The sequence below is a fragment of the Periophthalmus magnuspinnatus genome, chromosome 7 (assembly GCF_009829125.3).
Source record: "Periophthalmus magnuspinnatus isolate fPerMag1 chromosome 7, fPerMag1.2.pri, whole genome shotgun sequence".
In the NCBI taxonomy this organism is placed as follows: Eukaryota; Metazoa; Chordata; class Actinopteri; order Gobiiformes; family Gobiidae; genus Periophthalmus; species Periophthalmus magnuspinnatus.
In genome coordinates, this window is record NC_047132.1 from 2,307,901 (window position 1) to 2,335,530 (window position 27,630).

The window sequence follows — 27,630 nt, forward strand, 5'->3', positions numbered from 1 at the left end:
TAGGGCACACAGATAGCGGTATTTCATATCTGCTCAGATCCAGGAAACATCGATCTAGGATATTGGTTCAGACCATAAATTGATGTAATAAGACTATTGACTGTGACGTTGGTCTATACGGATTCATAATGCTGTTTATCAGCCAAGTGGTCCGACTAAGCCAAACTCAACATCTGGAGATGGGTCCCTGGAGGCCCATCACTCCTGATGGGTTGCCCGAGCATGGAAAGATGGGTCAAATTTTATGAATAAATTTATAAAGACTATGTTAACCTTAATACTTGCAAAGCTGGATCAGTGCATCTCATCATTTTTCATGCTTGTGTTAAATTCTAGAGGTAGACAATTTGGAACGTATGAAAAGTTGTTTGTTTTTTTATTCATATCTTATAATAAGGAACATTAAAAATGTATGTAAACCTAGATTGTAAGCAAGCCAGCGACCCTCAGATATCTTGCTTATATAAATACAGCACTTTATCTTTCATACAACAGGAAAAAATGGTCACCATTTTGAATGAGCTCACCATACAACAGCAAAGGGTCCCCTTAAAACTGGAATGACGCAAACTGAGTGCATCCATCTGGACTCTGGATCAACACATAGTCAAACTGGAGACTGTCTTTGGAATCTGGCTGTGGTTTGGTACACCCTCACACAATGTCCCAATCCTCACCTCCTCACACACACACACACACACACATGCACACACATGCACACACAGCAGACAGACTCCAGTGAAGTGAAGTGGACATGACCTGAGAGCCACAGAGGCTAGAGCTACAAGTCTGAAGTGTGCACTTGTATAACTGACTTTCTCTAAAGGACAAAGACAAAGACAAAACTATAGAAGTCCTTTGTCAAAGCTGTGGTCTCCCAGCTACTCCGGTCCTTTGCTACAGGCAGCTGTAGAGATGCTCAGTGTGCTCTGCAGTGCACCACTATAGTCTGTGGAACATGAGCTCAGACATGCAAAGTGCACAAGTGATGTGTCCGTGTAGAGCCAGGAGGCATTAGTTCACACGGATGCCTGAGATGAAGGGCAGTCCTGTGGGCACCTTCTTCTTGTACTCCACATAATCCTCAGCAAAGAAGTGAATCAGGGACAGCTCCTCCTCCTCAATGCGCTCCCGAAAGAAGCGCCAGCTAGCTATTGTGTAGCCCACGATACACACTGGGTTACAGAGAATCACCTGCAGCAACACAAACGAAGCAGTTATTTAGACATGCTCCATATTGAAATTCATGGCAAAGAGGAAGAACGGCAGCTAGCAACCAAAACATGGACAGTAGGTCATTTCACATCTCATAACTCATTTTCATCAAGAAACTTTGACATAAGGGTTCCTTGGGGCTTCTATCAACATGCTGATGAAGAACACTGCAAACTGACCTGCGTGCCTATACTCCAGTAGAACCAGCCTACATAGGAGGGGTGTCTGAAGAAGGCGTAGACCCCACTGGTGACCAGGACATGGCTTTGGGCTTTCTCATTCTGGACAATGTGGTTGAAGTTGGAGCCAGCAGTCAACATAGCAGCTTTCCTCAGCGCTTCACCACACAGCACCATGAACAGCCCCACCACACTGATCCAGGTCAGCTGCTTCAGCTCTGAAGACAATCAGTGCAAGTACAAGCACTTCAATATGGGTGAAATTTAACTAAGCTACAATAGATCATCTCACAGAATTAAGCACAGGATCGTGTCTGAAATAAATATTCAAGAAGTACATGCACATTTTCTTTGTCAGCAATTGGCTGCACAAACATGCCATATCAAGCAATTAGTGAAATTGAAAATAAACCCAGTCAAACCAACATTTTGACAGTTTTGGAGTTTCCATCCCACTGAAAAAATGATGGGTTCACATGATGTTATGATGTTATGATGTAGAGAGCACTCTGTACCTGGGACAGTGAGCTTCTCCACAGTGAACTCGAGCCATGAGGAGAGAGCAGCCAAGCTGTACTCCAGGCTGTGGTTAAGCAGAAATGAGTCCAGAGACAGGCTGCGAGGGTTAATCAGGGCTGTCACCAGATACTCCGAGTAGTGGAAGAAGGACAGAGAGCACATGTACCTGTGGGAAACAACAGTGCCGATAGATCTGATTTTTTTTCACACACATGTCAAATACACTGCCTGGCCAAAAAAAAAGGTCACACACTAATGTTTCTTTGGACCGCCTTTAGCTTTGATTACGGCACGCATTCACTGTGGCATTGTTCAATAAGCTTTTGCAATGTCACAAGATTTTTTTCTATCCAGTGTTGCATACATTTTTCACCAAGATCTTGCATTGATGATGGTAGAGTCTGACCACTGCACAAAGCTTTCTCCAGCACATCCCAAAGATTCTCAATGGGGTTTAAGTCTGGACTCCTGGAGTCTCATACTCCCCGAACCACTTTTTCACAAATTGAGCGCAATGAATCCTGGCATTGTCATCCTGGAATATGCCCGTGCATACCTGGTCATTCAGTATATTCAGATAGTCAGCTGACCTCTTTTTTTTTTAGCACATACTGTTGCTGAACCTAGGCCTGACCAACTGGAGGAGGCTCGTACCCATTTGCTTAGTTAAATCCAGGACTTTTTTTTTGGCTGGGCAGGGTACATCATAGACTATTTTCACATTTTATAGTTTGATGATGTCAGTTTCAGATGGAGGGCATGGGTCTATATAACTCTATGGTAGATTCACTGTTTTTCAAAGAAATATTCAAACTTATGATCAACAAATGCTGAACCTTAGTATTTATTTGAGCTTGGCTACACAAGCTTATCATATTGTGCGCTCTGCTGAGAAGGTGATTGGCTGCAGCCTCCCATCTCTCCAGGACTTGGGGGCAAGCAGGTTGGAACACAGCTGACCCTTCTGACCTACTTGATAGCTTTTGCACTGTTGTTCTGCCCATACTTTATACTTTGTATTTGAAATAATTTTTATACCTTATTTTAAGGCATGCCCTTTTTTTAATTTTATCATAGTTTATACTATTGTTATTATTTGTTTGATGTTGCACCATAGCGCCAGAGCAGTTCCTAGTTTGTGAATTTTGTTCATTGACAATGGCAATAAAACAGATTCTAGTATTAATCTTACAGCTTAAAGTAATTTCAACTGTCAATCACATCTTTGAGGTTCAATAATGGCACCACTTTCTGAAGCTATTGTGTCATTTAAGCAGGAAATGTAAATTTTTGTGTCAGTTTTTGTTTCTTGTGGATAGGCTCACTAATTAGAGATATTAATCATAAACCAGGCCAATATATTTGGAATCTGACAGTTGGGTCAGAATTCTATAGTGGAATTTCCTGTTTCTCTTCTAGCTCAATTCTATGGTATGTTTATTGACTTCAATGTCATACTCCCAGATGGGGGAAAGATCACGTTTTTCCACCTGATTACGTTGTACATTTTACTTACCATGGACTATCTAAAAGGCAAATTCACAAATGTTTAACTAGATGATATGTGTTAGTGAACAGACCCATTAACGTCTTGTACTACAAAAACTTAAATTAAACAATATTCATTTTAGATGCTCCCATAATATCTTGGCCAATAGACTGTCGTCTATCTGAATCCCAGCAATATGATTCTTACCAGCCAAAGTGGGTCCAGCTGGTTTCAGAGAGACTTATAATCAGACCAGAACCAAACACCAGTCCCAAGAAGGAGGCCCTCAGAGCAACCTGGGGAAAACTCACATTTTATACACGTATAACATCAATTTGACGCAATGCAAATAAATAATAATATACATTTAAAAAAGAAGTATTACACGTGAAGTTAACAAGACATTAAAACCACTCAAGCACAGCAGAAGAAAGTGCAGCTCCAGTTTAGGTTCTATATTGGGATGGCCTCACCTCAAAGGGATTTAAAGATTACAGCAGATAAACAGCTCTCCATCAGCTCCTGTTTCTGACCGATCAATACTGAACACAGTTACACTGCACACGAACAGTGTAAGACAGTTTGTATTCAGTGAGCCCCGCATAAACGCCAGAGTTCGGCCGTACAGAGGTGTTGACAGTGAGCTTACCTTATACAGAGGTCCCCTGTACGTGACGAGCAGGAGGCCATTGATCAGCGCTACATGCAGACAAATGGCAATTTTCCCAGGAGTTTCCGTGAGATAGTCAAAGACCCAATCTATATGTCCAAAAAAGGTTCGGATAAGCGGGATTGTGACTACGCTGAGTCCTAAAACAAAGGCTTTCACACTAACTCTTCCTTCCAGTACCAACTTGCTGCCTGCCATGATGAACCTCCTGTCCAACGGGACTCTCGCGGTACTATGGCCAGGGGACGCAAACCTCGCGAGAGCTGTCACTCCGAAGCAAAACAATAACAGTTTAGATTAAATAGTGGGAGTATATTTTTAAGAATCTTATTAAAGCAGAGATATTGGAATTACTTAATTACTTTGTGTTAAAAACACACTTTTATTTATCACAGCCCGACAATGAGTTGCGCATGCGCGATACGCTCTGCCTCTCTGCCCGACTCTCCGCCATGGCGCCTGTTGTAAGTACGAAGCACGAGCGCGTGTTCACCAAATTACTTACTTTCCTTAGCCCTAACTTTACGAACAACTCATCACTATTAAAGGGGGTAGACATGGGGCTCTACGCGAATGTGCATTGTGCCGAGTTAGCTCTTTGTCACAAAATATAGCTTCACAATAAGGGTTGGATTTGTAGCTTATGGCTAACTGCTTAGCAGTAGCTTAAGAACAGTAGATAAAAACAATCGAGTTTGCCCCACGTCAGCTGCAGTGCACCCACACAGCAGATCCTCTGCACCCACACGCTCAGACATTAGATCCTCTGCACACACAGAGATCCTCTGCACTCATACACACCGACACACTGTAGTAGTTGATCTCGTGGTAGTTCTCGTGGCTGACTTGCGTTTCTGCAGCAGAGGAAACCGAACGTGGGTAAAGGCGGTAAGAAGAAGAAGCAGCTTCTAAAGTTCACTCTGGACTGCACTCATCCTGTGGAGGATGGCATTATGGACGCCGCCAACTTTGTAAGCGTCCTGACATCTCTGAGCACTTCATTCTCATAAACATTAACTGAGGTTTGTTATAACAGTACCATGTTCTTACCCTGTCAAACGCTTGTCTGTTCTAGGAGCAGTTCCTTCAAGAGCGCATCAAAGTGAATGGGAAGGCGGGGAACCTGGGTGGAGGAGTGGTGTCCATCGAGCGAAGCAAAAGTAAAATCACAGTGTCTTCTGAGGTGCCCTTCTCCAAGAGGTAAGCCTCAGGATCTGCTCAGTACTCTGTCAGCCTACACGTACTCTGAATCTGATATGCAGGACAGATCTGGACATTTTATTTTATTGCTCATGTCACTGTCTTTGTTATAAATGTAATTTTGATTTCAAAATAATGAAAAAAACGTACAGACTAAGGCAATAAAGCAATATAATTCTGCGCAAGATTTAAATTTGGCCATACTGTAAATATCCATATAATGTAATCCTTTGACAATAGAGCTGTGCTGTGGTTCAGTCCATATTGTTTCCCCAGCTGTCTTAGTTCTTCCTCTCACCCAGAGCACAGAGCTGCAGCCTGGTGTGTGCCCGTGTCACAGGCTGCTCCTTCTTTATGTTGGATTTTTTAATCAGGAACGGGCATCACCAAAACAGGCCTGACATTTCATTTTGAAATTTTTGTAAGGATGCATTTCACATAAAACTGATTGATGTATATATCTTAGATCAAGATATGAAGCTTATATGAGGCAAAAGATGGAGTGGTAGAGGGACATAGAGGTGCTGTGAAGAGGTTTTATATCATGATATGTGTTACAACAAAACATACAGAACTCATTAAAGGGGGAATGGATATTTTGCTAAATCTTTCTGCAATGTTATGTTCCCACATCATCCCCATCGAGTATTTTGGCAATCTCTCCCGGGCCCTATTCGAACCTTCCTTACAATCATCCATGCTTCCACATGACAATTCACCATAAATGATACAAAACTGTACACAGCAACTTGATAAACATGATGCGATGTGCAGTAGTTTCATTAGTGGGATGCATGCCGATAGTGTTGTGATGGTGAAGGTGAAATGACTGAATAAATGAACACAGAGCGCAAAGGGAGAGGAAATGAAACAAAACTTATAAAACATGTTAATAAGCTGTTTTTAGCAAATGTAGTATTTTCAAAACAATAAAAGTTAACATTGTGTGCTAAATATGTTATATGTTAGCAGTTGGTACTCCATAGAATTAAAATACCCCCTATTTAAACAACAGACTCCTTTGTAATATTATGGGACTGAAGTCGTCACAATGAAGATGTTTATTTTAAACATTTGGAGTACAATTGTCAAGTGAAAGTGACCACACACTGCTAAAGGATGTAGCTTGGATGAGTCAAACCTTACCATAAAAGTCTGCAATGGATCTGCACGCGGTGATTGCAAATCGCAGTATATTGTCCCCGTGGAGTGACTGGTGTCTTCCTTGGAAAAGCTTGGTGCTCACTGGAGCATCAGCCATGCTCCAAGCCACAGTCAGAGACAGGAGTCACCGCAACGTGATCTTCACCCAAATTCTGCACTTCTAGCTTTGCTTTGCTTCTCTGTTCTAAATGTGGGATGTCTGCACACAATCGCAGTTTATAGTTTTATGTGCTTTTTGCGGAGACCTTTTACAACTCGGGCCTTTGTTATGGGCCTGTGGACGCATTCACAATGAGAGAGCCCCTACTTTACGCATTGATTTTTTAAAATCTAGCCTTATCCCTCTCAGACATTAAATTGGTTTTCCACAAATACCAGTACATAGCTGGACAGCATGTTTTTATAACTTTGTTTTTACTCATACCTAGAACAAAATGTAGTCACCATTTTGTCACTATTGGCTGAAGTATATGTTGAATGAATCCAAATGAGTCTTTCACTTCGCTCTGTCACCTGCCCTACATTACTTGTCTCATTAACACAGTGTCAGCACAACGCATTGAGAGAGCTGAGAAGAAGGAAAACAAATCACATGAGACACAAGTGTAAATATCACAGCAATGAAAGCCAGGAATCTCTTCATGTCTAAAGAAATAATGACGCAAACAGAATATTCTGACGAGATCACCATGATTCTGGATGCTGCAAAGACATTCTTGAAAGTGGAGTCTGACCAAATGTCAAATTGAAAGAGGACAGAAAGGCAGTAAGTCAGGGCACCACTCACAGCATCATGAGTCTCTCTCTGTCCCACAGTGTCTAGGGGGAGCCGGGTGAATACATCAGGAAAGGCTCTTCTAAGCCTCACTCACTCTGCTCTGTTGTTTCGGTTTGAGTATTTCCTCTGGAAGGCCTTCTGTCACATTTATCTATCTTGTCTATAGCTTCATTAAAAAAATGGCATTTCATCCAGGGGTGTGGCTTAGCGTTCCATGTCAGTCAAAGTTAACTAACCGCTGCTTACTGTATTTTTTTGAGTTAAGTTCATAATGAGCAGATGTAATTACAGTAAATATCAAGGTTTTGCAACATTGACAGTATTTTTGTCATCTTTTAAATACAGCTAACTAATATGATAGCTTTATTTATGATTTTATTTTGTCTATAAAATTATAACTGTTTTGCCAATATCCAAATTTACCTGTTCCTAAACCTAACCGTAATCCTTCCATCCATCCATTTTCTTCTGCTTATCTGGGGTCGCGGGGGCAGCAGTCTGAGCAGGGACTCCCAGACTTCCCTCACCCCAGACACGTCCTCCAGCTCCTCCGGTGGGACCCCAAGGTGTTCCCAGGCCAGCCAAGAGACATAGTCTCTTCAGCGTGTCCTGGGTCTTCCCCGGGGCCTCCTCCTGGTGGGACATGCCCGGGACACCTCCACCAGGAGGCGTCCAGGAAGCATCCTGAACAGATGCCCAAGCCACCTCAGCTGGCTCCTCTCGACATGGTGGAGCAGCAGCTCTACTCTGAGCTCCTTCCACGTGACTGAGCTCCTCACCCTATCTCTAAGGGTGCACCCAGCCACCCTGCCAAGGAACCATTTTGGCCACTTGTATCTGCGATCTTGTCCTTTTGGTCATTACCCAGAGCTCATGACCATAGTTGAGGGTAGGAACGTAGATTGACCGGTAAATCGAGAGCTTTGCCTTTGGACTCGGCTCCTTCTTTACCACAATGGACCAATACAGCGACTGCATCACTGCAGACACTGCACTAATCCGCCTGTCAATCTTGCGCTCCATCCTTCCCTCACTCGTGAACAAGACCCCGAGATACTTGAATTCCTCCACTTGAGGCAGAGGCTCCCCACCCACCCGAAGAGGGCAAGCCACCTTTTTCCAATCAAGAACTATGGCCTCGGATTTGGAGGAGCTGATTCTCATCCCAGCTGTTTCACACTCAGCTGCAAAACCGCACTGCTCCTCTTGAACCCGAGGTTTGACTATCGGTCGAATTCTCCTCTCCAGTACCCTGGAATAAACCTTACTGGGAACATTGAGTGTGATTCCCCTGTGGCTGAATCACACCCTCCGGTCCCCCTTCTTATACAGAGGGACCACCACCCCAGTCTGCAAATCCAGCGGTACTGTCCCCGACTGCCATATCAGCCAAGACAGCCCCACAACATCCAGAGACGTGAGATACTGAGGGCGGATCTCGTCCATCCCCGGAGCCTTGCCACCGAGGAGCTTGCCAACCACCTCAGTGACTTCAGCCAGGGTGATTGTCTCTGTCTCTGCTTCCTCCTCGGAAGACGTGACTGCGGGATTGAGGAGATCCTCAAAGTATTCCTTCCACCGTCCGACAGCATCCCCAGTAAGCCAGTAAGTCAAGGTCAGCAGCTCTCTGCCCGCACTGTAAACAGTGTTGGTGAAGCACTGCTTCCCCCTCCTGAGGCATCGGACGGTTTGCCAGAATCTCTTTGAGGCTGTCTGATAGTCCTCCAACATGGCCTCCCCAAAGTCCTCCCAACCCTGAGTTTTTTCCTCGGCGACTGTGCGAGCTGCGGCACGCTTAACCTGCCGGTACTCGTCAGCTGTCTCAGGAGTCCCACGAACCAACAAGGCTCGATAGGACTCCTCCTTCAGCCTGACATTCCTTACGTCCGGTGTCCATCACAGGGTTCGGGGGTTGCCGCCGCTACAAGCACCGCAGACCTTACGACCAAAGCTACGAGCAGCCACATCGACAAGATGGTCCACTCGGAAACCATGTCCGAGTGGATCAGCGACCGCAGCACAGATGAATAGGAAACGGTGTTTAAAAGACGGTTGCCATGGCTGCAATAGAAAGTTAAATGCCACACCCTGACAAAATGTTTAGTGAGTCCTCTACATCTAGTTCCTTAACTAGCCACTTGCACAGTCTCCATGAAAACAGGAAAAACAACCTTACTTGTGCCCGTTGAACTTTATCTGCTGCACTTATCCGTTAAAATCCCATGATATGTTTAAAACTGGAGCCACAAGAGCAGCCAATCAATCCATGGATTTTGTAGACCAGGGGTCGGCAACCTTTAATACCCAAAGAGCCATCTGGACCCGGTTTCCACGGAAAGAAAACACTGGGAGCCACAAATACTTTTTTATATCTAAAATGAAGATAACACTGTATATATTGTTTTTTTACCTTTATGCTTTGTATAAACAACTATGGTATTTGCAAAATGTCAGCATAAATATTTATTTTACCTGGTTAATGGGACTTCTGTTCCAAAACCTCTGAACAGTGTCTACAGATCGGGGGCTCACTTTCATCTTTACGCAGGACTGTTAGCATGTCTCTTGGATGTGAGTGACGTTTGTTTTTAACATAGTTCAGTTCATAGTTGCTCATAGACATATCTGATTTTCTGCACTATTTTACTCCTGTTTTTAAAATCCATGAATAGGTTCTGAAATCTTAATGAATGACTTTCATATATTCTCGATTTGTGAACGGCTTCCCATGCCTGATAATTTCCAGAGTGTCCAAAAAATGTGCCTATATAGTTGAATTTGCAGACTTCATCCACTTCTTGAGTCGATTTTTCCTTTTTGATGACTCAAACATCAGCATCAGTTCCAAAACAGCTTTTTTTCTCTCTTCTCCTTCTAGATATTTTTCAGCTAAGGCTGTGTTTATTTTGGAAATGTCTTGCAATAAATGCACAGAATTTTGACAGGTATACAAGCTTCTGCGAGTGATGCTTATTTTGAGTAATGAAAAATGAAATATAATTTTATTTTAAAATTTCAAGATCACAATCTTCCAGTTTAGAACTACAATTAAAAGAACTAACACAAATAAGACTTCAATTAAATACTTATAATTTATTTTCACAAGCCACACGGAGTTGCAGTATAAGGGTGAAAGAGCCATATGCAGCTCCGGAGCTGCGGGTTGTCGACCCCTGTTCCAGACAGATTGCGTTAAAGAGGAGCTGCCACTGGCCTGGATGCACACACCCACTGTAAAGAAAAAAAAGTCCATTCTACATTTGCGTTACAAGGGTCTAAAGCAGGTCCAAACATCTAAATGTGAAAATGTTAGTTATGCTTGCTTATTGACCAAAACCATTGCCTCATGATGTGTTAGTCTAAGTGTAGTACTTGTACAGTGTGCTCTCAGCTTCTCTAAACTGCATGCCTTGTCCACAGATACTTGAAGTACCTGACCAAGAAGTATCTGAAGAAAAACAACCTTCGGGATTGGCTCAGAGTCGTGGCCAACACAAAGGAAAGCTACGAGCTACGCTACTTCCAGATCAACCAGGATGAGGAGGAGGAGGAGGATGAGGATTAAATATTTCTTAATAAAATTCTGTTTACACTAGATGCTGTCTTTTGTGTTCTCTCAAAGCACTCCCAATGTACAGATGCGACTGTGTATGCAAGCTAGCAATGAACCATACCAAGATTATTATGCATGTTCCATTTATAATGTATAAAATATTCAAGTATGTTGGGTTTCTGATGGCTATAAATTTATTTATTTTTTTTCAAAAATACAGTATTTTTGTCATTCTGAGAAAAATGTCATTACCTTCACACAACAAAAAAGGCTTTTTAATGAAAAATTAAATGCGTGCATACACAACATTTATTAACCTTCAAAGATGTACAAGAAAATATAATTATGCTTGTATTTCATTTTTTAGCATGTTTAATCCACTTTTTAGATGTGAAACACCATGAGTCTTTAATTTTTATGTGTTGAAAAGTTATCAATTTTTTGACTTGAAATGATATTCCACATTTACTATTGCAAATACATTTTGATGGTGTGATTTTTTTTTTTTTTTTTTTAAATATGTACAATTGCTGACTGGAAATGACTCCATACACACTTAAGCATTTTTATTTAGGCATGAAAAATGTTTGAAAGGGCAGAGACCTGCTCTAATCCAACAACTGAAGAGCTAAAACCCATAACGGGTTTTCTGTAGGTGCTCTCCATGGGTACCCTCTGTTGGTGCTCTGGCTGTTCTCTGTGGCTGCTCCTCCTCTGGGTGCACTTCGTGGGTGCTCCTCTTCCATGTCCACTTTGTGGGTCGTCTCTCTGGATGCTCTCCCTAGGTGCCCCTCCTCGGCCTCAAATGGTCCTGAGCAGATCCACTTAGCCATGCTGACGTTGCTAAGAGGATTAAGCGGCAGGTGAATGGAGATGTTTACACAGAGCTCCTGCCTGTGCGCTGAATGAAGCCTGATTCAGGGGGACCTTCAAAGGGACCACTGCAGACACCAAACCGGAGCCATGGAGGGCCTTGAGCAGGTACTCCCTTTACTCATGCTGTCCAGACACTACAGACATACTACATAACCCTGGTTCACTGAAAGTCCAAACTAGAGCTCTTAAACTCGATTGCTAAAAGTAGTCTTTGTATGTAAAGGCATTTTAAAGGTTCACCACTGAGTAACTTCTGGTCAGGGGTCTGCCATTTGCTTGTCTCGATGGAGACAAATGTTTCACAGTGTGTCATTAAAAGTATATCTTTCCTTTATTGTCCAATTAGCTTCATTAGGGCTTCACATTTTAGTCATTTAGAGTTAGACCTGTGCTTTTGTGTCAGACTTGTTTCAGCTGCCCTCTGCTGGCTTCCTCAGAATCTGCCATAAGTGGAACAACAACAGCTCATGTCCAATTTCTGCCCACTGCACCAAGTGCCATATGGACTGATGCTAAGATCATAGGCACAAGGATCAGGGAGGTCATAGAGATCTGAAAACATGCTCTGACATCTGCCTATATCTATATATAATGTGTGTGTGTATGTGTATGTGTATATATATATATATATATATATATATATATATATATATATATATATATATATATATATATATATATATATAGCATCTCCTGACTATGCATACAACCCCACGCCATGGGCACTAACACACCCCCATACCATCACAGACGCTGGCTTTTGAATCCAGATGGTCCTTTTCCTCTTTGGTCCGCAGGAAGACGTCCATGATTTCCAGAAACAATTTGAAATGTGGACTTGTCAGACCACAGCACATATCTATAAAAAAATACACATTTCATTACTATTACATAATAAAATCAGCTCATCATTAACATTAGCAGTTAAATACAATAAAATGGCCCCATGTCCAATATGTGGTGTCCTACAGTCCATCCAGTATAAAAAAATCATTATGTGCATGTTTTTACAGTTTAACAGAACTGTACAGATGAACTAGACTGATATCGACACCTTTGATTATCTAAAATGTGCTTTTTCAAATTTCCAGTAAAATTATTCAAATCTACAGACATTTTCAGAGTCTGGAGCTGATTCCACTGATGGTTTGAAATTAACAGAATGTATGAGCAAAGGCTGAGAATCTTTTTGGAACTATGCAATTACAGTTCACAGAGACCAAGTGGATCGGGTAGTTTGTTTTTTCAATGTAGGTGGAGCTGCATTATTAATCATTTTGAAAAACTGAATTGTCAAAAACTGAACATTTTGTATTTACTTAGGATATTACAGTGGTGATAGTGAAGGGGTATCGAGTGCCTTTATAGATGGATGTGAGAGGTTTGAGTGCGCTCTCATTGGCCTGAGACCAGCAGGACCCACAGTAAGTCATGTGTGGGATAATCATAGCATTGAAATATGTGAAAGCAGCTTCGACTGTCAAGCTGTTCCTCATGTGTCTTAGGGAAGATATTGTATCGGACTGAGTTGCGTTGTTTGTTTATGTGTTTTTTGAAAGACAAAGTCTGGTCCAAATGACCTCATAACATCATGTGACTCTTCTGAAGAGTGCAACCTAAACTGTGAAGGTATTACACATTAATACAGGTCGGTTAGGTATACTTAAATTAGGTCACCACCTTCATGAAGATATTGTTTTGCCTTGAATGTTCAACAATGTGGTATTATTTATCTAGTATTACATGTGATTTTATTGTTCAAAAAACACTTGAAAAACGTTTGTTGTTGGTGCAGTGTCTGTGGACCCTCCTGATCTCTGCACATAGAAATGTCACACTCAGCCTGGAAACCTTCTTGTTGTGTTCACCTCTCAGTGGTCCTTCCCTTATACCCCAAACATCCACCTTCCAACTTTTACATGTCCTACATGAGATAGGCGAAGACTAGAAATAAAACTAGAGGAACCATGGATTCTGTTGTGGTGGCTTATGACCACAGGGAGAGCAATATTCTAACAGAGAATAATATAAATTATGTAATGTTTACTTATCAAAGACAAATATTAATTAATAATGGCAGTTTTGACTTCCCATTAATGTAGGGAACTCCAGCTGTGTCCATGAGGACCTGAATTATGGAACGAATATTTACCTCAATAATGTTAATACTATTGTAGAATAAACTGTAGTAGCCCGAGAGTTGAAGAGAAGAGGCATGACGCTGGAGTTTGAACGAAGGAGAAGTTTATTTACCATTAGTATAGAGCCCAGCATCCAGAAACATGTAGAAAAAGAAACACATAATAGTGTTGTCCATTTCAGTCTAGTGCAGTCTAGTTTTTACAGCAAATTTGCTGTATGATTATTCTGGTTGTTATTTTCACCTCTTTGCACTGTATTATTATTAATTGTGCTGTATAAATAAAGTGGCTTGGCTTGGCTATTCAATTTACTCCACATTCATAAATATAAATGAGGATTTTTATTAGCGAAATTGGAAAAAATTAAATCTTGAACATTGACATTAGATAAAGGTCAAATTCAACAAAGTCAAATCAACATAAAGTAGATTGATATACTCTCCCTATTCATGTATTTCAGTCAATTTCTTCCTGATTTGAAGGACTTTGTCTGGACCCAGTGAGGACTTTTCCCAATTCAAAAGATAATATTTTGAATTTAATTGGTTAATTGCTATGATGACGAAAATGGTTGCCATAGCTTGAAACTCATTAATTAGTTTGTTGTTGACTAGAATGTTACTGTCAGACTGGATGTTTGTTTTTATACACCTGACAGTTGTATTGTAGTTGACCTGTGCAGGCTTCAGCAGTGACAGTGTGCTCCACAGGTAACCCCCGCTCTGCTGTTGTCTGTGAGTGCCGCTGTCATGGGCTCACTGCAGTTTGGATACAACACCGGAGTCATCAATGCGCCTCAGAAAGTCAGTACTATTGTTACACTTTTACACACTCACACCCACTCCCCTTTGAAATACAAGGAAAGATGTAGGATTACACAAAGCACCAAACCATGTCTCTCTGAGACAAGTACTAGATCTGTTTTTAGCAGGCCTATCGGAGGATATTTATTTCTTAAATTATTAGCCATAGTAAATGGGTAAAGTGAGCTTATCATCAAACATGCATGAGGTGGTCTAATATGTCTCAAACACATTAATCCTATGAAAGGAAAAAGATGGCATAGTACTAAAAATTACCCTGTGCTATTTCAGATCATCGAGGACTTCTACAGTGAGACGTGGAGCAGACGCTTCACTAAGCCTATATCTCAGCCCACCCTTACTGCCCTCTGGTCCCTCTCTGTGGCCATCTTCCCAGTAGGAGGCATGATTGGCTCCTTCTCTGTCGGGCTCTTCGTCAACCGCTTTGGCAGGTAGGCTCTGTCTCTTCAATTAGGCTCCATATGAGTGTGTAGGACCTCCCCAGAAGCCCCTCCCATCAGGTCCATCTCCACAGACCCTTCCTCAAGTCCCATGTGAGTGTGAAGGCCCCTAAAATGCGTGTCCCCTGATGTACGTGTTTGTGTGCAGGAAAAACTCCATGCTCGGGGCAAACATCCTGGCAGTGCTGTCTGCAGTGCTGATGGGTTTCTCACAGCTGGCCGGGTCCTTCGAGATGCTCATAGTGGGCCGCTTCATTGTGGGTGTATTCTGTGGACTGTGTACAGGCTTCGTGCCCATGTATGTGGAAGAGATCTCCCCGACCTCTCTACGCGGAGCCCTGGGGACGCTACACCAGCTGGGGGTGGTGCTGGGCATCCTGCTGGCCCAGGTACAGGCCTCACACTCCTGACATTCAGACTTACACAGCACTGGGTGAGCCTTTTTCACAAACCTACTGTGCATAGTGACAAGGACTCAGAGACAAGCTGAACCTCTGAATCTGAATTGTCAAGGACAGAAGTGCCTCGTGTGTAGTAGTGTGCTCATGGCTCAGGCCTCCTCCTCAAGTGCAGTGATTAGCCCTTTGGCAACCCCAAAATTGTGAACCGAGGTCATCCAATTAGAGCCTCATTAATTAGATTACATTAAGCCGATAAGGATCTGATCAATCGGCAGTTGCTGGTCACGTACTAACTAGACTAGGAATCTACTAGACAATGTGAATGAAAGTAAATAAAGTATTTTGCTGTTGTTTGGTCATGCATCTCTGACTGAGTGTGTGTTTTGCAGATCTTGGGCATAGAGTGGCTCCTGGGCGGCTCTTCGCTCTGGCCTCTGCTTCTGTCCTTCACGGTGCTACCTGCACTGCTGCAGTGTGCCCTGCTGCCCTTCTGCCCCGAGAGCCCCCGATATCTGTTTATCAACTGTGGCCAGGAAAGCGAGGCCCATGAAGGTATCAACACCACATTGCCACACCACCACACCGGCACCCCTCGACAGCTCACGGGACTAGGGTTAGAGAAGAAGCCCATGGGAGAAGGGAACAAGGGCTGTTCCTGAAATGCAAAGTACTTTGCCTTGACTCTTAAGTCACTTCCTCTGAAGTCAGTTCCTTCCACTCCACGGAAAGTGTCCTGCCTCAGCCCAAACAGACGGGTAACAGAACAGTGATGATCTCAATGCCTTACCACAGCCAGATCCCATCAGGGCAAGCAAGACGCCTTGCATTTAAGAAACAGCCAAGGGTCATTTGGTCATGAAAATGTAAGTCATGATGTGAGAATCTCAGTCAGAGGACAGGAGCCACTCTTGCTAGTGTTCAATAAATTAGCTCAGTCTGTACTGTAGGACTGATTGTGCAGGAGTATGACAAACACACTGTAAAATGTGTGAATGTGGTGTAAGAGTGAATACAGTAACCCAAAAAACTTTTACACCCTCTTTAAGTTCTTACATTTTATCATGGTTTATAGTGTCATTCTAACTTGATTAAAAGTTTACACAAAATGAACATACACTGCAAATTTTACATAAAATAAACATAGAATTCTAGTCAGTTTTGTGAAAAAATATAAATAAATAAATAAAATGAAGAACTACGGGCTAAAGGGTATGAGCGATGGGGTCTAGAGAACTAAAGAGGAGTGTAAGTGGGAGGAGGGGCAGGGTCTGGAGCTGTGATGTCACAGGCCTCTCTTTTAGTCCACAAATGTGCAAATTAACTGAACTAAACTGACAAAAGGACTGGGAACGGTTAGACAGTGCTTAAAACACCCGTCACATTAAGCTCAGACTGTGAGGTGTCCATGTGTACTTTTGTGCCCAGTTCTGGTGAAGCTGCGTGGCACAGAGGAGGTGGGTGAGGACCTACAGGAGATGAGGGAGGAGAGCCAGAGAATGCAGAGGGAGAGGAGCGTGTCCATCCCAGAGCTGCTGCGCTCGGCCCAGTACAGACAGCCCCTGATAGTGGCCGTCTTGCTGCAGTTGTCCCAGCAGCTGTCTGGCATCAACGCGGTCAGTCCAACCCACTACTACATAATAATACTACAACATACTACCCTCTGTACTACACAACAATACTACATACTATCCAATGTACTACCTACTGTACGTGATGTGACTTTAAAGAATGCATATGTGCCAGAGACAGATAAATCAAGGTGGGTAGTAATGACTGAAGAGTACTTTTTATACTTTACTAATGTTATTTTGAAATAACAGTACTCTTGCACTATGTAACTTTTTGTACCCTGCTTGTCTCCATAGAAATGTTATTCCTTTGCCTGGAATGTTCCATAGTATGGCTTTACATGTATCACTGTTCATGGAGACTAGCATGTGGAAACTCAAAGCACTAACATAAAAAAATTACAGGGTGCACCTTTAAATAAGTTAGCTACTCCACCCACCTCTGCAGATAAAAATTATTAACTGACAGAGAGAACCAACCAGGCTATTCAGGATAGAAGCTTTACACCTCAGAGGAGAAGAACATGGCCGAAGGGTCATGTTGTCAAGTTTTGAACCATAACCTAGCTGTTTGTGGGCAGGTGTTCTACTACTCCACTGGGATTTTCGAGAGGGCAGGGGTCTCTCAGCCTGTGTATGCCACCATTGGAGCAGGAGTGGTCAACACAGCTTTCACCGTCATCTCTGTAAGTACCACATGCACAGGAATAGATCCACTGCATTAGATAAAAAGGAAGGCTTGAAGTTTTCTAATATTCTGAAATGCTTTGTTTCTGCTGTGCGAAGAGCAGTTTGTGCAAAAGATCTGTTGGAAGTTTTAGAAATGTTACCAAAAAATAGCACAATCAAGAGTTCTGACATCAACTACTTCCCCACAAAAAACTATGCCTGTTTCACCACCGAAGGCTCTCCACCTATCCTCCCTCGTCTTTCATCTAAATGCCCCCTGTTCCACCTCCTCGACCCTCACCTGGTCCTTCACCCCCTGCTCACCCTTTCCTTTCTTCCCCCAGAGCTGTTATCACCAGAAGTTAGGACACACAGGGCCTCTGTTGTCCCAGGACATACAGTCATGATAAAGATACAGTGGGGCAAAAAAGTATTTAATCAGCCACCAATTGTGCAAGTTTTCCCACTTAAAAAGATGAGAGAGGCCTGTAATTTTTATCATAGGTACACTTCAACTATGTGAGACAAAATGGGGGGAAAGAATCCAGGAAGTCACATTGTAGGATTTTTAATGAATTAATTGGCAAATTCCTCAGTAAAATAAGCATTTGGTCACCTACAAATAAGCAAGATGGCTCTCACAGACCTGTAACTTCTTCTTTAAGCAGCTACTCTGTTCTCCACTCGTTACCTGTATTAGTGGCAACTGTTGGAACTCGTTATCAGTATAAAAGATACCCATCCACAACCTCAAACAGTCAGAATCCAAACTCCATTATGGCCAAGACCAAAGAGCTGTCAAAGGACACCAGAAACAAAATTGTATACCTGCACCAGGATGGGATGACTGAATCTGAATCACAACTTGGTGTGAAGAAATCAATTGTGGGAGCAAGTTATTAGAAAATGGAAGACATACAAGACCACTGATAATCTCCCTCAATCTGGGGCTCCACGCAAGATCTCACCCCGTTGGGTCAAAATGATCACAAGAACGGTGAGCAAAAATCCCAGAAATACACAGGGGGACCTAGTGAATGACCTGCAGAAAGCTAGGACTAAAGTAACAAAGGCTACCATCAGTAACACGCTACGCCGCCAGGGACTCAAATCCTGCAGTGCCAGACGTGTCCACTTGCTTAAGCCAGTACACGTCCAGGCCCGTCTGAAGTTTGCTAGAGAGCATTTGGATGATCCAGAAGAGGATTGAGAGAATGTCATGTGGTCAGATGAAACCAAAATAGAACTTTTTGGTAAAAACTCAACTTGTCGTGTTTGGAGGAGAAAGAATGCTGAGTTGCATCCAAAGAACACCATAATTACTGTGAAGCATGGGGGTGGAAACAACATGCTTTGGAACTGTCTTTCTGCAAAGAGACCAGGACAACTGATCCATGTAAAGGAAAGAATGAGGGTCATGTTTCGTGAGATTTTGAGTGAAAGCCGCCTTCTATCAGCAAGGGCACTGAAGATTAAACGTAGCTTGGTCTTTCAGCATGACAATGATCCCAAACACACCGCCCAGGCAATGAAGGAGTGGCTTCGTAAGAAGTATGTCAAGGTCTTGGAGTGGCCTAGCCAGTCTCCAGATCTCAACCCCATAGAAAATCTTTGGAGGGAGTTAAGAGTCTGTGTTGCCCACCAACAGCCCCAAAACATCACTGCTCTAGAGGAAATCCGCATGGAGGAATGGGCCAAACTACCAGCAACAGTGTGTGAAAACCTTGTGGAGACTTATGGAAAATGTTTGACCTCTGTCATTGCTAACAAAGGTTTTATAACAAAGTATTGAGATGAACTTTTGTTATTGACCAAATACTTATTTTCCATCATAATTTGCAAATACATTCATTAAAAATCAGACAATGAGATTTTCTAGATTCTTTTTCTCATTTTGTCTCTCACAGTTGAAATGTATCTATGATGAAAATTACAGGCCTCTCTCATTTTTTTTACGTGGGATAACTTGCACAATTGGTGGCTGACTAAATACTTTTTTGCCCCACTGTAATATCATGCTGAGGCACTGTGATGGAGTTACATCTGCAGTTACCCCACATAAGACTGTCCAATCAGAGAAATTTAGTTCACATTCCCTGTAAGAAGATAACATCCAGTCCTACTGAAACTAATCTGAAACTTGCTATGCTCAATGTCAGATGATTATGTAAGAAATTATTTTTAATTAATGATGTTATTTCTTATCTTAATCTTGACTTTATGTTTTTAACTGAAACATGGCTTAACAAAAACACAGGTAATGCAATTGTAGTGGAATCAACTCCACCCAACTTCAAATTTGAATCTGAAACACAAGCAAACAAAAAGGGTGGAGGTGTGTGTGCGCGTTTTCTTTTTAGAGATAACTTAGTAACTCACTGGTTGTCATTTGAGGTATTTTCATGTTGTCGTTTGGAGTGTTGAGTATGTTTCTTTTGAAATGGAGCTAAAACAATCACCCTCCATACTCTACTTAGTCATATACAAATGCTTTCAGTTGTGTGCACAGACTTTGATGGTTTAGTCATTACGGGTCATTTTAATGTACATGAGGATAATGTATTTGACAGAAACGCTAAAGAGCTCAGTTCTGTCCTTGAAACCTTTGGTCTGACTCAGCATGTCAGTGAGCCCACCCACAACAGAGGACACACTCTGGACCTGCTCATCACAAAAGGAGTAAATATTTCAAATATCAGTGTGGTGGATATTTCTCTGGTGGTGGAATGGCACAAGTCAAAGCTCCAGGTTCATTATGAGATGAGAAAAGATACACATGTACAACCACAGTTTATGTAGAACAAGGGGGAGGTATTTTTTGGACATTATTGGAAGTTGCAGTAACAACTATTGTGTCCTATTTGCAACAGTAAACAGATTAACAAACCCTCCAGCTCTGCTGCCATTAGAACTAATTTCCACATCCAAGTGCAATGAGTTTGCAGTATTCTGCCATTAGAACTAATTTTCACATCCAAGTGTAATGAGTTTGCAGTATCTCACAAGGTTCAGGGCATTAAAAATGTAATCAATTCCAGAACGCAAATAACATCCCTGCAGCCACCTAGACACTTAAAGCGGACTCACTTTGCACCTGTAACTGACAAAACTGTCCAAGAGATGGTCATCAGTCTGAGTTCATCTACATGCTGCCTCAATGCGTTACCCACTAGATTTCTAAAATCTGTGCTCAACAGTTTGCTATCACCACTTGTTTGCATAGTTAACATGTCACTTCAATCTGGAACATTTCAAAGAGCTTTGAAAGCTATCGAGCCTCTCTTAAAGAAGAGCAGTCTTGATGCCATTAATTACTGACCAATCTCAAATCTGCCGTTTTTAGGCAAAGTCCTTGAAAAAGTTGTTTACCACCAGCTTATTAACTTATTAATTGTTGATCATGGGATCCTCTTACAGAGACTAGAGGACTGGGTGGGCATCTCTGGTACTGCACTAAACTGGTTCAAGTCCTGTCTAGAAGACTGGGAGTACTTTGTTGAAACTGGAAAATGTGTCTCAGATAAAATGTTCCTGATTTCTGGGGTGCCCCAGGGGTCAATCCTGGGACCCCTGTTGTTCAGTCTTTACGTGCAGCCAATTAGGCCAGTTAATACATAGCATTAATGTGTCCTGCCACAACTTTGCAGATGATGAATATGGAGCGGGGGATTCACTCTGCCATTGCACAACAGATCAGTGTGTGGATGCAAAACAACTTTATTCAGCTAAACTCACACAAGGCTGTCTTTGGCCCACAGAAACAAAGAGAACGTGTCAGCAGTCATCTCCTGTCTCTCTCTAAAACCTTCAAATCAGGCTAGAAATCTAGGGGTAATAATGAATTCAGACTTGAACTTAATAGCCACAAAAGCTTTTTACCACCTAAAAAATTTAAAAAGGTATAATCAAAGGGATACTGTCTGAACCAAACTTGGAGAGCCTTATCCATGCATTTGCCTCTAATAAGTTAGACTACTGTAACGTCCTGCTCACTGGCCTCTCCAAACGAGCCATAAGACAGCTGCAGTACATCCAAAATACTGCTGCTTGGGTCCTGACTAGAACCAGAAAGTAAAAGCACATGTGTCCTCTGCTTAGGTCTCTGCACTGGCCCCTGTGGCTCAGAGAATAGACTTTAAAGCAGCTCTGCTTGTGTACAAGTCTCTCCATGGCATAGCACCAAAGTACATTTCCCACATGTTAGTGCCATATGAACCATCTCACACTCTGAGGACTTCAGGGACAGGCCTGCTGCTGGTGCCCAGAGTCAGAACTAAACATGAGAATCAACATTTCAGTTTTCTGCAGCTAAAACCTGGAACAGTCTTCCTGAAGATGTGAGACAGGCCTCTACTTTGAAAATGTTTATATCCAGGCTCAAAACGGTTATGTTTAGCTGTGCATATGACTGAAAGGGTTTTATTTTGCACTTTTCTCTTTTAATGTTAATTTTATGATGATTATTTGGGATTATTTATGTTTTGATTTGTTGTATTGTGATTTTAATGTTTTTCTTATTCTGTTGAATTACTTTGTATACAAATTGTGCTATATAAATACACTTGCCTTGCCTGAAAAAAAACAAAAAAAAACAACAACAAAAAACATTATCAAAGCGTGTCTTACATGGGCTTTTGTAGATTTCGACCGATTTTCCTCTGAACAATTCAAATAATTGTTAATAAACCATATCATAGTGCATATCTGAAAGCCTGTATTCTCTTGGTGATGATAGATTTAAAATGCTGGGGTTTGTGTTTTATGTTAAAATACAAGCTTATCCTCTACATATGTCATATCTGCTGCCCATCCAAACAGGAAGTAAATTTATAACTTCACCACAATGTAAAAATGAGGAAAATATCAGACAATGTCAGAGACATGATCAGCCTGGACCTGGTCTCTCTTTCTAACCTCTCTGTGCAGCTGTTTGTGGTGGAGCGGATGGGCAGGAGACCTCTGCACCTCATAGGCCTCATGGGGATGGCCGTGTCTGCAGTTTTTCTCACTGTTGCCATGGTGCTGACGGTAGGTTGCATATTTAAAAAAACACAACTACAACAATCTAAAAGCCTTCAGACAGCATTTGTCCAACCTTATCTGGTTAGAAATGTATTTAAAAAATCTCAGTGTATAATACAAATCATTGTTTGACTAATCAAAACAATGAAAAAAGTGTTATTTCTTAAAGCCAGTCACAAACTTGGAGAATGTTGATATTAGACCAGAATTTTTTTTTTTTTATAATGAGATCAGTAATAGAGAATTGTTAAAGATGCACCATGTAACATTTCTAATGGGAGTCTGACTCAAGGGAGATGACTTTGTCGTGCTTGGGATGTCCTGCATTAAACATACCTATCTTGCATCTCTTGAGAGCCCCTATTTACTACTGAGTAGTAAATTGGCCTGATGGCATCACCTGCTTGTCTATATGGTGATAAGTTTAATGTCATACCATAAGACCTTCCATAACATCTTCATGGAGACAAGCAGGTGGTGGATCCTCTACCAGAAAATGTCCATAGTGCCCCTTTAAATGGTGATGTTTCTCCTCAGTATAACCCTATATAACCTTGGTTACAGTGACATCTCTGTTGTGCTCCCTCAGGAGAAGCTCAGTTGGATGTCCTATATCAGCATCGCAGCCATCTTCAGTTTCGTAGCCTTCTTTGAGATCGGCCCTGGGCCCATCCCTTGGTTCATTGTAGCGGAGCTCTTTAGCCAGGGGCCCCGACCTTCTGCCATAGCAGTTGCTGGCTTTTCCAACTGGTCAGCCAACTTCCTGGTTGGCATGTGCTTCCAATATGTAGAGGTAAGATTCTCTCACTGATAAAACACACATTCATTTCTCAAAGGGGATAATAGACACAAATGTGACAATACAATCTGTATAGAAGACAAACAGTTTTACGCAGAATGTTACATACACTCTCTGTCTGACATGAAATCAGACTAAACTTTTCCTGTTTTAGGTCAATTAGGATTATCACAATTATTTCTATTTGCTAAATGCCAGAATAATGAGAGAAGGATTTTTGTTTGACGATTTTTCATTACTTTCTTTAAAATGAGAAGTTTACATACAGTAAGATTACTATGCCTTTAAACAATCTGGGAAAACTCAGATGATGATGTCATGTCTTTGGAAGCTTCTGATAGGTTTATTGACAACATTTGAGTTAGAGACACACCTGTAGATGTATTTGAATCACACTTAAAACACATTGCTTCTTTCTGTACCATCATGAGAAAGTAAAAAAAAAACAGCCAATATCAGGAAGAAAATTGTGGACAAGTCTGGTTCATCCTTGGGTGCAATTTCCAGATGCCTGAAGGTGCCACATTCATCTGTTCAAACTATTATACGTAAGTATAAACACTATGGGAATGTCCAGCCATCATACCACTCAGGAAGGAGACGGGTTCTGCGTCCGAGAATTGAACGTGCTTTGGCGTAAAATGTGCAGATCAACCCAAGAACAAAAGCAAAAGACCTTGTGAAGATGCTGCTGAAGCTGGTAAGAGTGTGTCATTATCCACAGTGAAACAGATACTGTACCAACATGGGCTGAAAGGACACTCTGCAGGAAGAAGACATTCCTCCAAAAAAAAAAAAAACATTAAAAAGTCAGATTACAGTTTGCAAATGCACACAGAAACAAAGACCTTAATTTTTGGAGACATGTTCTGTGGTCTGACAAAACAAAAATTGAACTTTTTGGCCATAATGAGTATCATTATGTTTGGAGAAAAAAGGCTTGCAAACCTGAGAGCACCATCCCAACTGTGAAATACAGAGGGGAGTAGCATCATGTTGTGGGTTTGTTTTGTTGCAGGAGGGACTGGTGCACTTCACAAACTAGAAGGCATCTTGAGGAAGGAACATTTTTGGAAATACTGAAACAACATCTCAACACATCAGCCAAGAGGTTAAAGCTTGGGCGCTAATGGGTCTTCCAAATGGACAATGAACTGAAGCATACCGTCAAACTCGTTACAAAGTGGCTTAAGGATAACAAAGTTAACATTTTGGAATGACCATCACAAAACCCTGACCTCGGTCCTATTGAAAATGTATGGACAGACCTAAAAAGGCCTGTGCAAGCAAGGCGGCCTACAAACTTGGCTCAGTTACACCAGTTCTGTCAGGACAAATGGGCCAAAATTTCTGACAACTATTGTCAGAAGCTTGTGGAAGAATCTCCAAAACATTTGACCCAAGTCATACAGTTTAAAGGCAATGGTACAAAATACCAATGAAATGTATGTAAACTTCTGCCTTTGAAGAAATTAGCATTTAACAAATAAAAATATTTTTTGTAATTTGACTTAAAATAGGAGAAGTTTCATCTGATTTCATGTCAGACAGTGAGGAAAAAAAAGTGTATGTGTCTTTTTATATAGTGTATGTAAACTTCTGGCTTCAACTGTATGCTTGAGGGTAGTTAGTATTAAACAATAACCAATGTAGAACATTAATTTACATTTTAGTCATTGTAAAGCACAAAATTAATAAAAACACAACATAAGAACATAAGTTAGTACAGAGTAGTATGCAGACATAGCAGTATGCAGGGGGTAGGTGAAACCTGAAATTTTCTGAGCCCTCGAGCCTCAAGTGGATTATACAAATATGCAGGAATCAATCTAAATACAACTCTAAGTAAGCCGATGATTACACTGTTACAACATGGTTAAAAGTTAGATTTTACATCACATGTCCCATTTAAACACTGAATTAAAGGAGAGGAGTATGCAAAAATGCACATTTCTTTGATGTCATATACAGTTGAAACAGCTACTCAAATATCACTTTACATTTAGGTTGACCATTTTTCAAATCTAGATCAAATTGAAATGACTTAATTTTGCTTCTAAAATGTTCATTATTTTACACATTTTTAGCTCCTGATTGAGCTGACCTAAATAATCAAATCCAAATACTGTAATCTTCCTACCATATCCTTTTATTACCATTAGCTGCTTCTGAAAGTTCACTTCACTGTGTTTGGTTCATCTGTCACTCACTCAAAACATGAAGAATGACCAATAAAAAGAGTGGGAGGGCATGTGTCTGTGTTTTTAGCTGTATTTCACCAAGATAGCAGATTACAATTAGATTTTGATCATTACTGCATTGTCACACTGTCCCTCTGTAACAATGCTGACATTTCAGCAACTGTGTGGGCCGTACGTGTTCATCATCTTTACCGTGCTGCTGCTGGGCTTCTTCGTCTTCACCTACTTCAAAGTCCCCGAGACCAAGGGCCGCACATTTGAGGAGATCTCAGCAGGCTTCAGGAGGTCAGGAGGAGCAGACAAGTACAGTGCTGCAGAGGAGTTCAACACACTACACGGAGAGGATCCAGACCTGTGAGCTGTCGGTGAGACCAGACTCACCTGGACATGTGGCTATAGGCAGTGTACCACTTTAAGACCATAGATGAGAGATTAATCCCACAACTCAAAGCTATTGTCTTCTGTATATTCGCCAAATGCTGTACCAAATGAGGTGTAAAGAAAAGTAGATACCGGTACTATAGGTTACCATGGCAATGTTTTCTTCCAGCAGCCTTGTTCTGACTGTAAAACTCTACTCATGGAAACTAATAGGAGCAGCTATTACAATTTTATTTATAATACTTTTTGTGTTACTGCTTTATCTATGTTCAACCATACAACTGGTAACAAAAAATGATATAAAAAAAAAAACATTTTGTTGCTTAAAGGTCTTATATTATATTATACTCAAAATTAACTTGCCATGTTATAATGTGGTTACATCATTAAAAACATACCTGAAGTTGTATTTTGTTTCATTCACACGTTTGAGAAATCCTACATCGTTTACATCTCCAAAGCTCAAAATGCTCTGTTCCATTTTGTGATATCATGTAGTGGTAGTTTTAAAATAAAGAAGACATATTGTGCTTGTGTCTGTTATGTTATAATTTGCACATTTTTAAATTGCAATATTCATCTAAAATGACTTAAAAATACTTGTGTGTCACCAATTAAGAAAATAAAATTGAAGAACAAAGTAAATACAGTGAAGTGGACATGTACCAATGGCAATTAAAACAGAAGTTGATAAGCAATATTATTCTTGATATCTTCTTAATAATTGACAACAAATACATAAAAAGATTAGGGTTAGCAAGGAATGGGCGCGTTGTTAGGGGGTACTGCCCCTTGAGTGCGGGCTCACCAAAACCTTGCCTCTTTTAATGCATTGTACAGGACACGCATGCACACACATTTTACATTTAAATCTAAATAACCAATACCACCATTAGGACCACAAAACTAACATAGAGCAATATTGACCAACACTGAGTATGACAGCAATAATAAAACCTGTTATCGTTATCTTTACTTTTATTATTAATAAAAATAAAATAAAATTTATTATTATTATTAGTATTACTTCTTTATCTCCGCACACACACTCATACACTCACACACACACACACACACACACACACCCACACACACACACCCACACACACATATTTACAAAGAAAACCAACCAAGACAGAATAATGCAGGTACCGTACTGTACTCCCCCCCCCCCCCCCCAACACTTTTACACATCAACACAACTTTCTCTGTAAATAGTAAGCTGTAAATATTGTATGTGTTTCTATGTCACTGGGTGTTCTTCAAAATAAAATAAAAAAAGAAGTTGATAAGCAATATGATGTCTTGAAAATAAGCAATTAAAGCTCTGACATGCATGAATCACTCCAAATGCCATCTCAAGGGTAATGGACAAGGGGAAACTCTATACTATGGTTAAAAGTAGATTTTGCATAACAGGTACCATTTGCTTTTTGTCTAGTAGATTGGCCATTTTAGGGATTCAATCATCCAAATGATTTTAGTGAAAGTGTAGTTTAAAAACACAGGGGAGTGCTTCATGTATTACTACATGACATCAC

General features: G+C 41.2%; 3 protein-coding genes across 3 annotated transcripts; 2 read left to right on the forward strand and 1 right to left on the reverse strand.

Annotated features, from left to right (window-relative positions):
* Window positions 1–358: 358 nt before the first annotated feature.
* icmt (isoprenylcysteine carboxyl methyltransferase) lies at window positions 359–4,311 on the reverse strand. Its single transcript, XM_033969470.2, has 5 exons — window positions 4,052–4,311; window positions 3,610–3,698; window positions 1,910–2,079; window positions 1,395–1,612; window positions 359–1,194 (listed from the first exon to the last, which is right to left on the reverse strand). Exons 1-5 carry the CDS (start codon window positions 4,268–4,270, stop codon window positions 1,015–1,017), a joined length of 876 nt encoding a protein of 291 aa, XP_033825361.1. The 5' UTR covers window positions 4,271–4,311; the 3' UTR covers window positions 359–1,014.
* A 187-nt stretch (window positions 4,312–4,498) lies between these two features.
* LOC117373423 (60S ribosomal protein L22) lies at window positions 4,499–10,807 on the forward strand. The gene is made up of 4 exons (XM_033969445.2): window positions 4,499–4,536; window positions 4,933–5,043; window positions 5,148–5,272; window positions 10,635–10,807. Exons 1-4 carry the CDS (start codon window positions 4,525–4,527, stop codon window positions 10,777–10,779), a joined length of 393 nt encoding a protein of 130 aa, XP_033825336.2. The 5' UTR covers window positions 4,499–4,524; the 3' UTR covers window positions 10,780–10,807.
* An 860-nt stretch (window positions 10,808–11,667) lies between these two features.
* On the forward strand, window positions 11,668–26,213 carry LOC117373433 (solute carrier family 2, facilitated glucose transporter member 1-like). The gene is made up of 10 exons (XM_033969459.2): window positions 11,668–11,748; window positions 14,495–14,587; window positions 14,879–15,039; window positions 15,197–15,437; window positions 15,839–16,001; window positions 16,875–17,062; window positions 17,599–17,703; window positions 22,613–22,714; window positions 23,298–23,501; window positions 25,866–26,213. Exons 1-10 carry the CDS (start codon window positions 11,731–11,733, stop codon window positions 26,064–26,066), a joined length of 1,476 nt encoding a protein of 491 aa, XP_033825350.1. The 5' UTR covers window positions 11,668–11,730; the 3' UTR covers window positions 26,067–26,213.
* The last annotated feature ends 1,417 nt before the right edge of the window (window positions 26,214–27,630 follow it).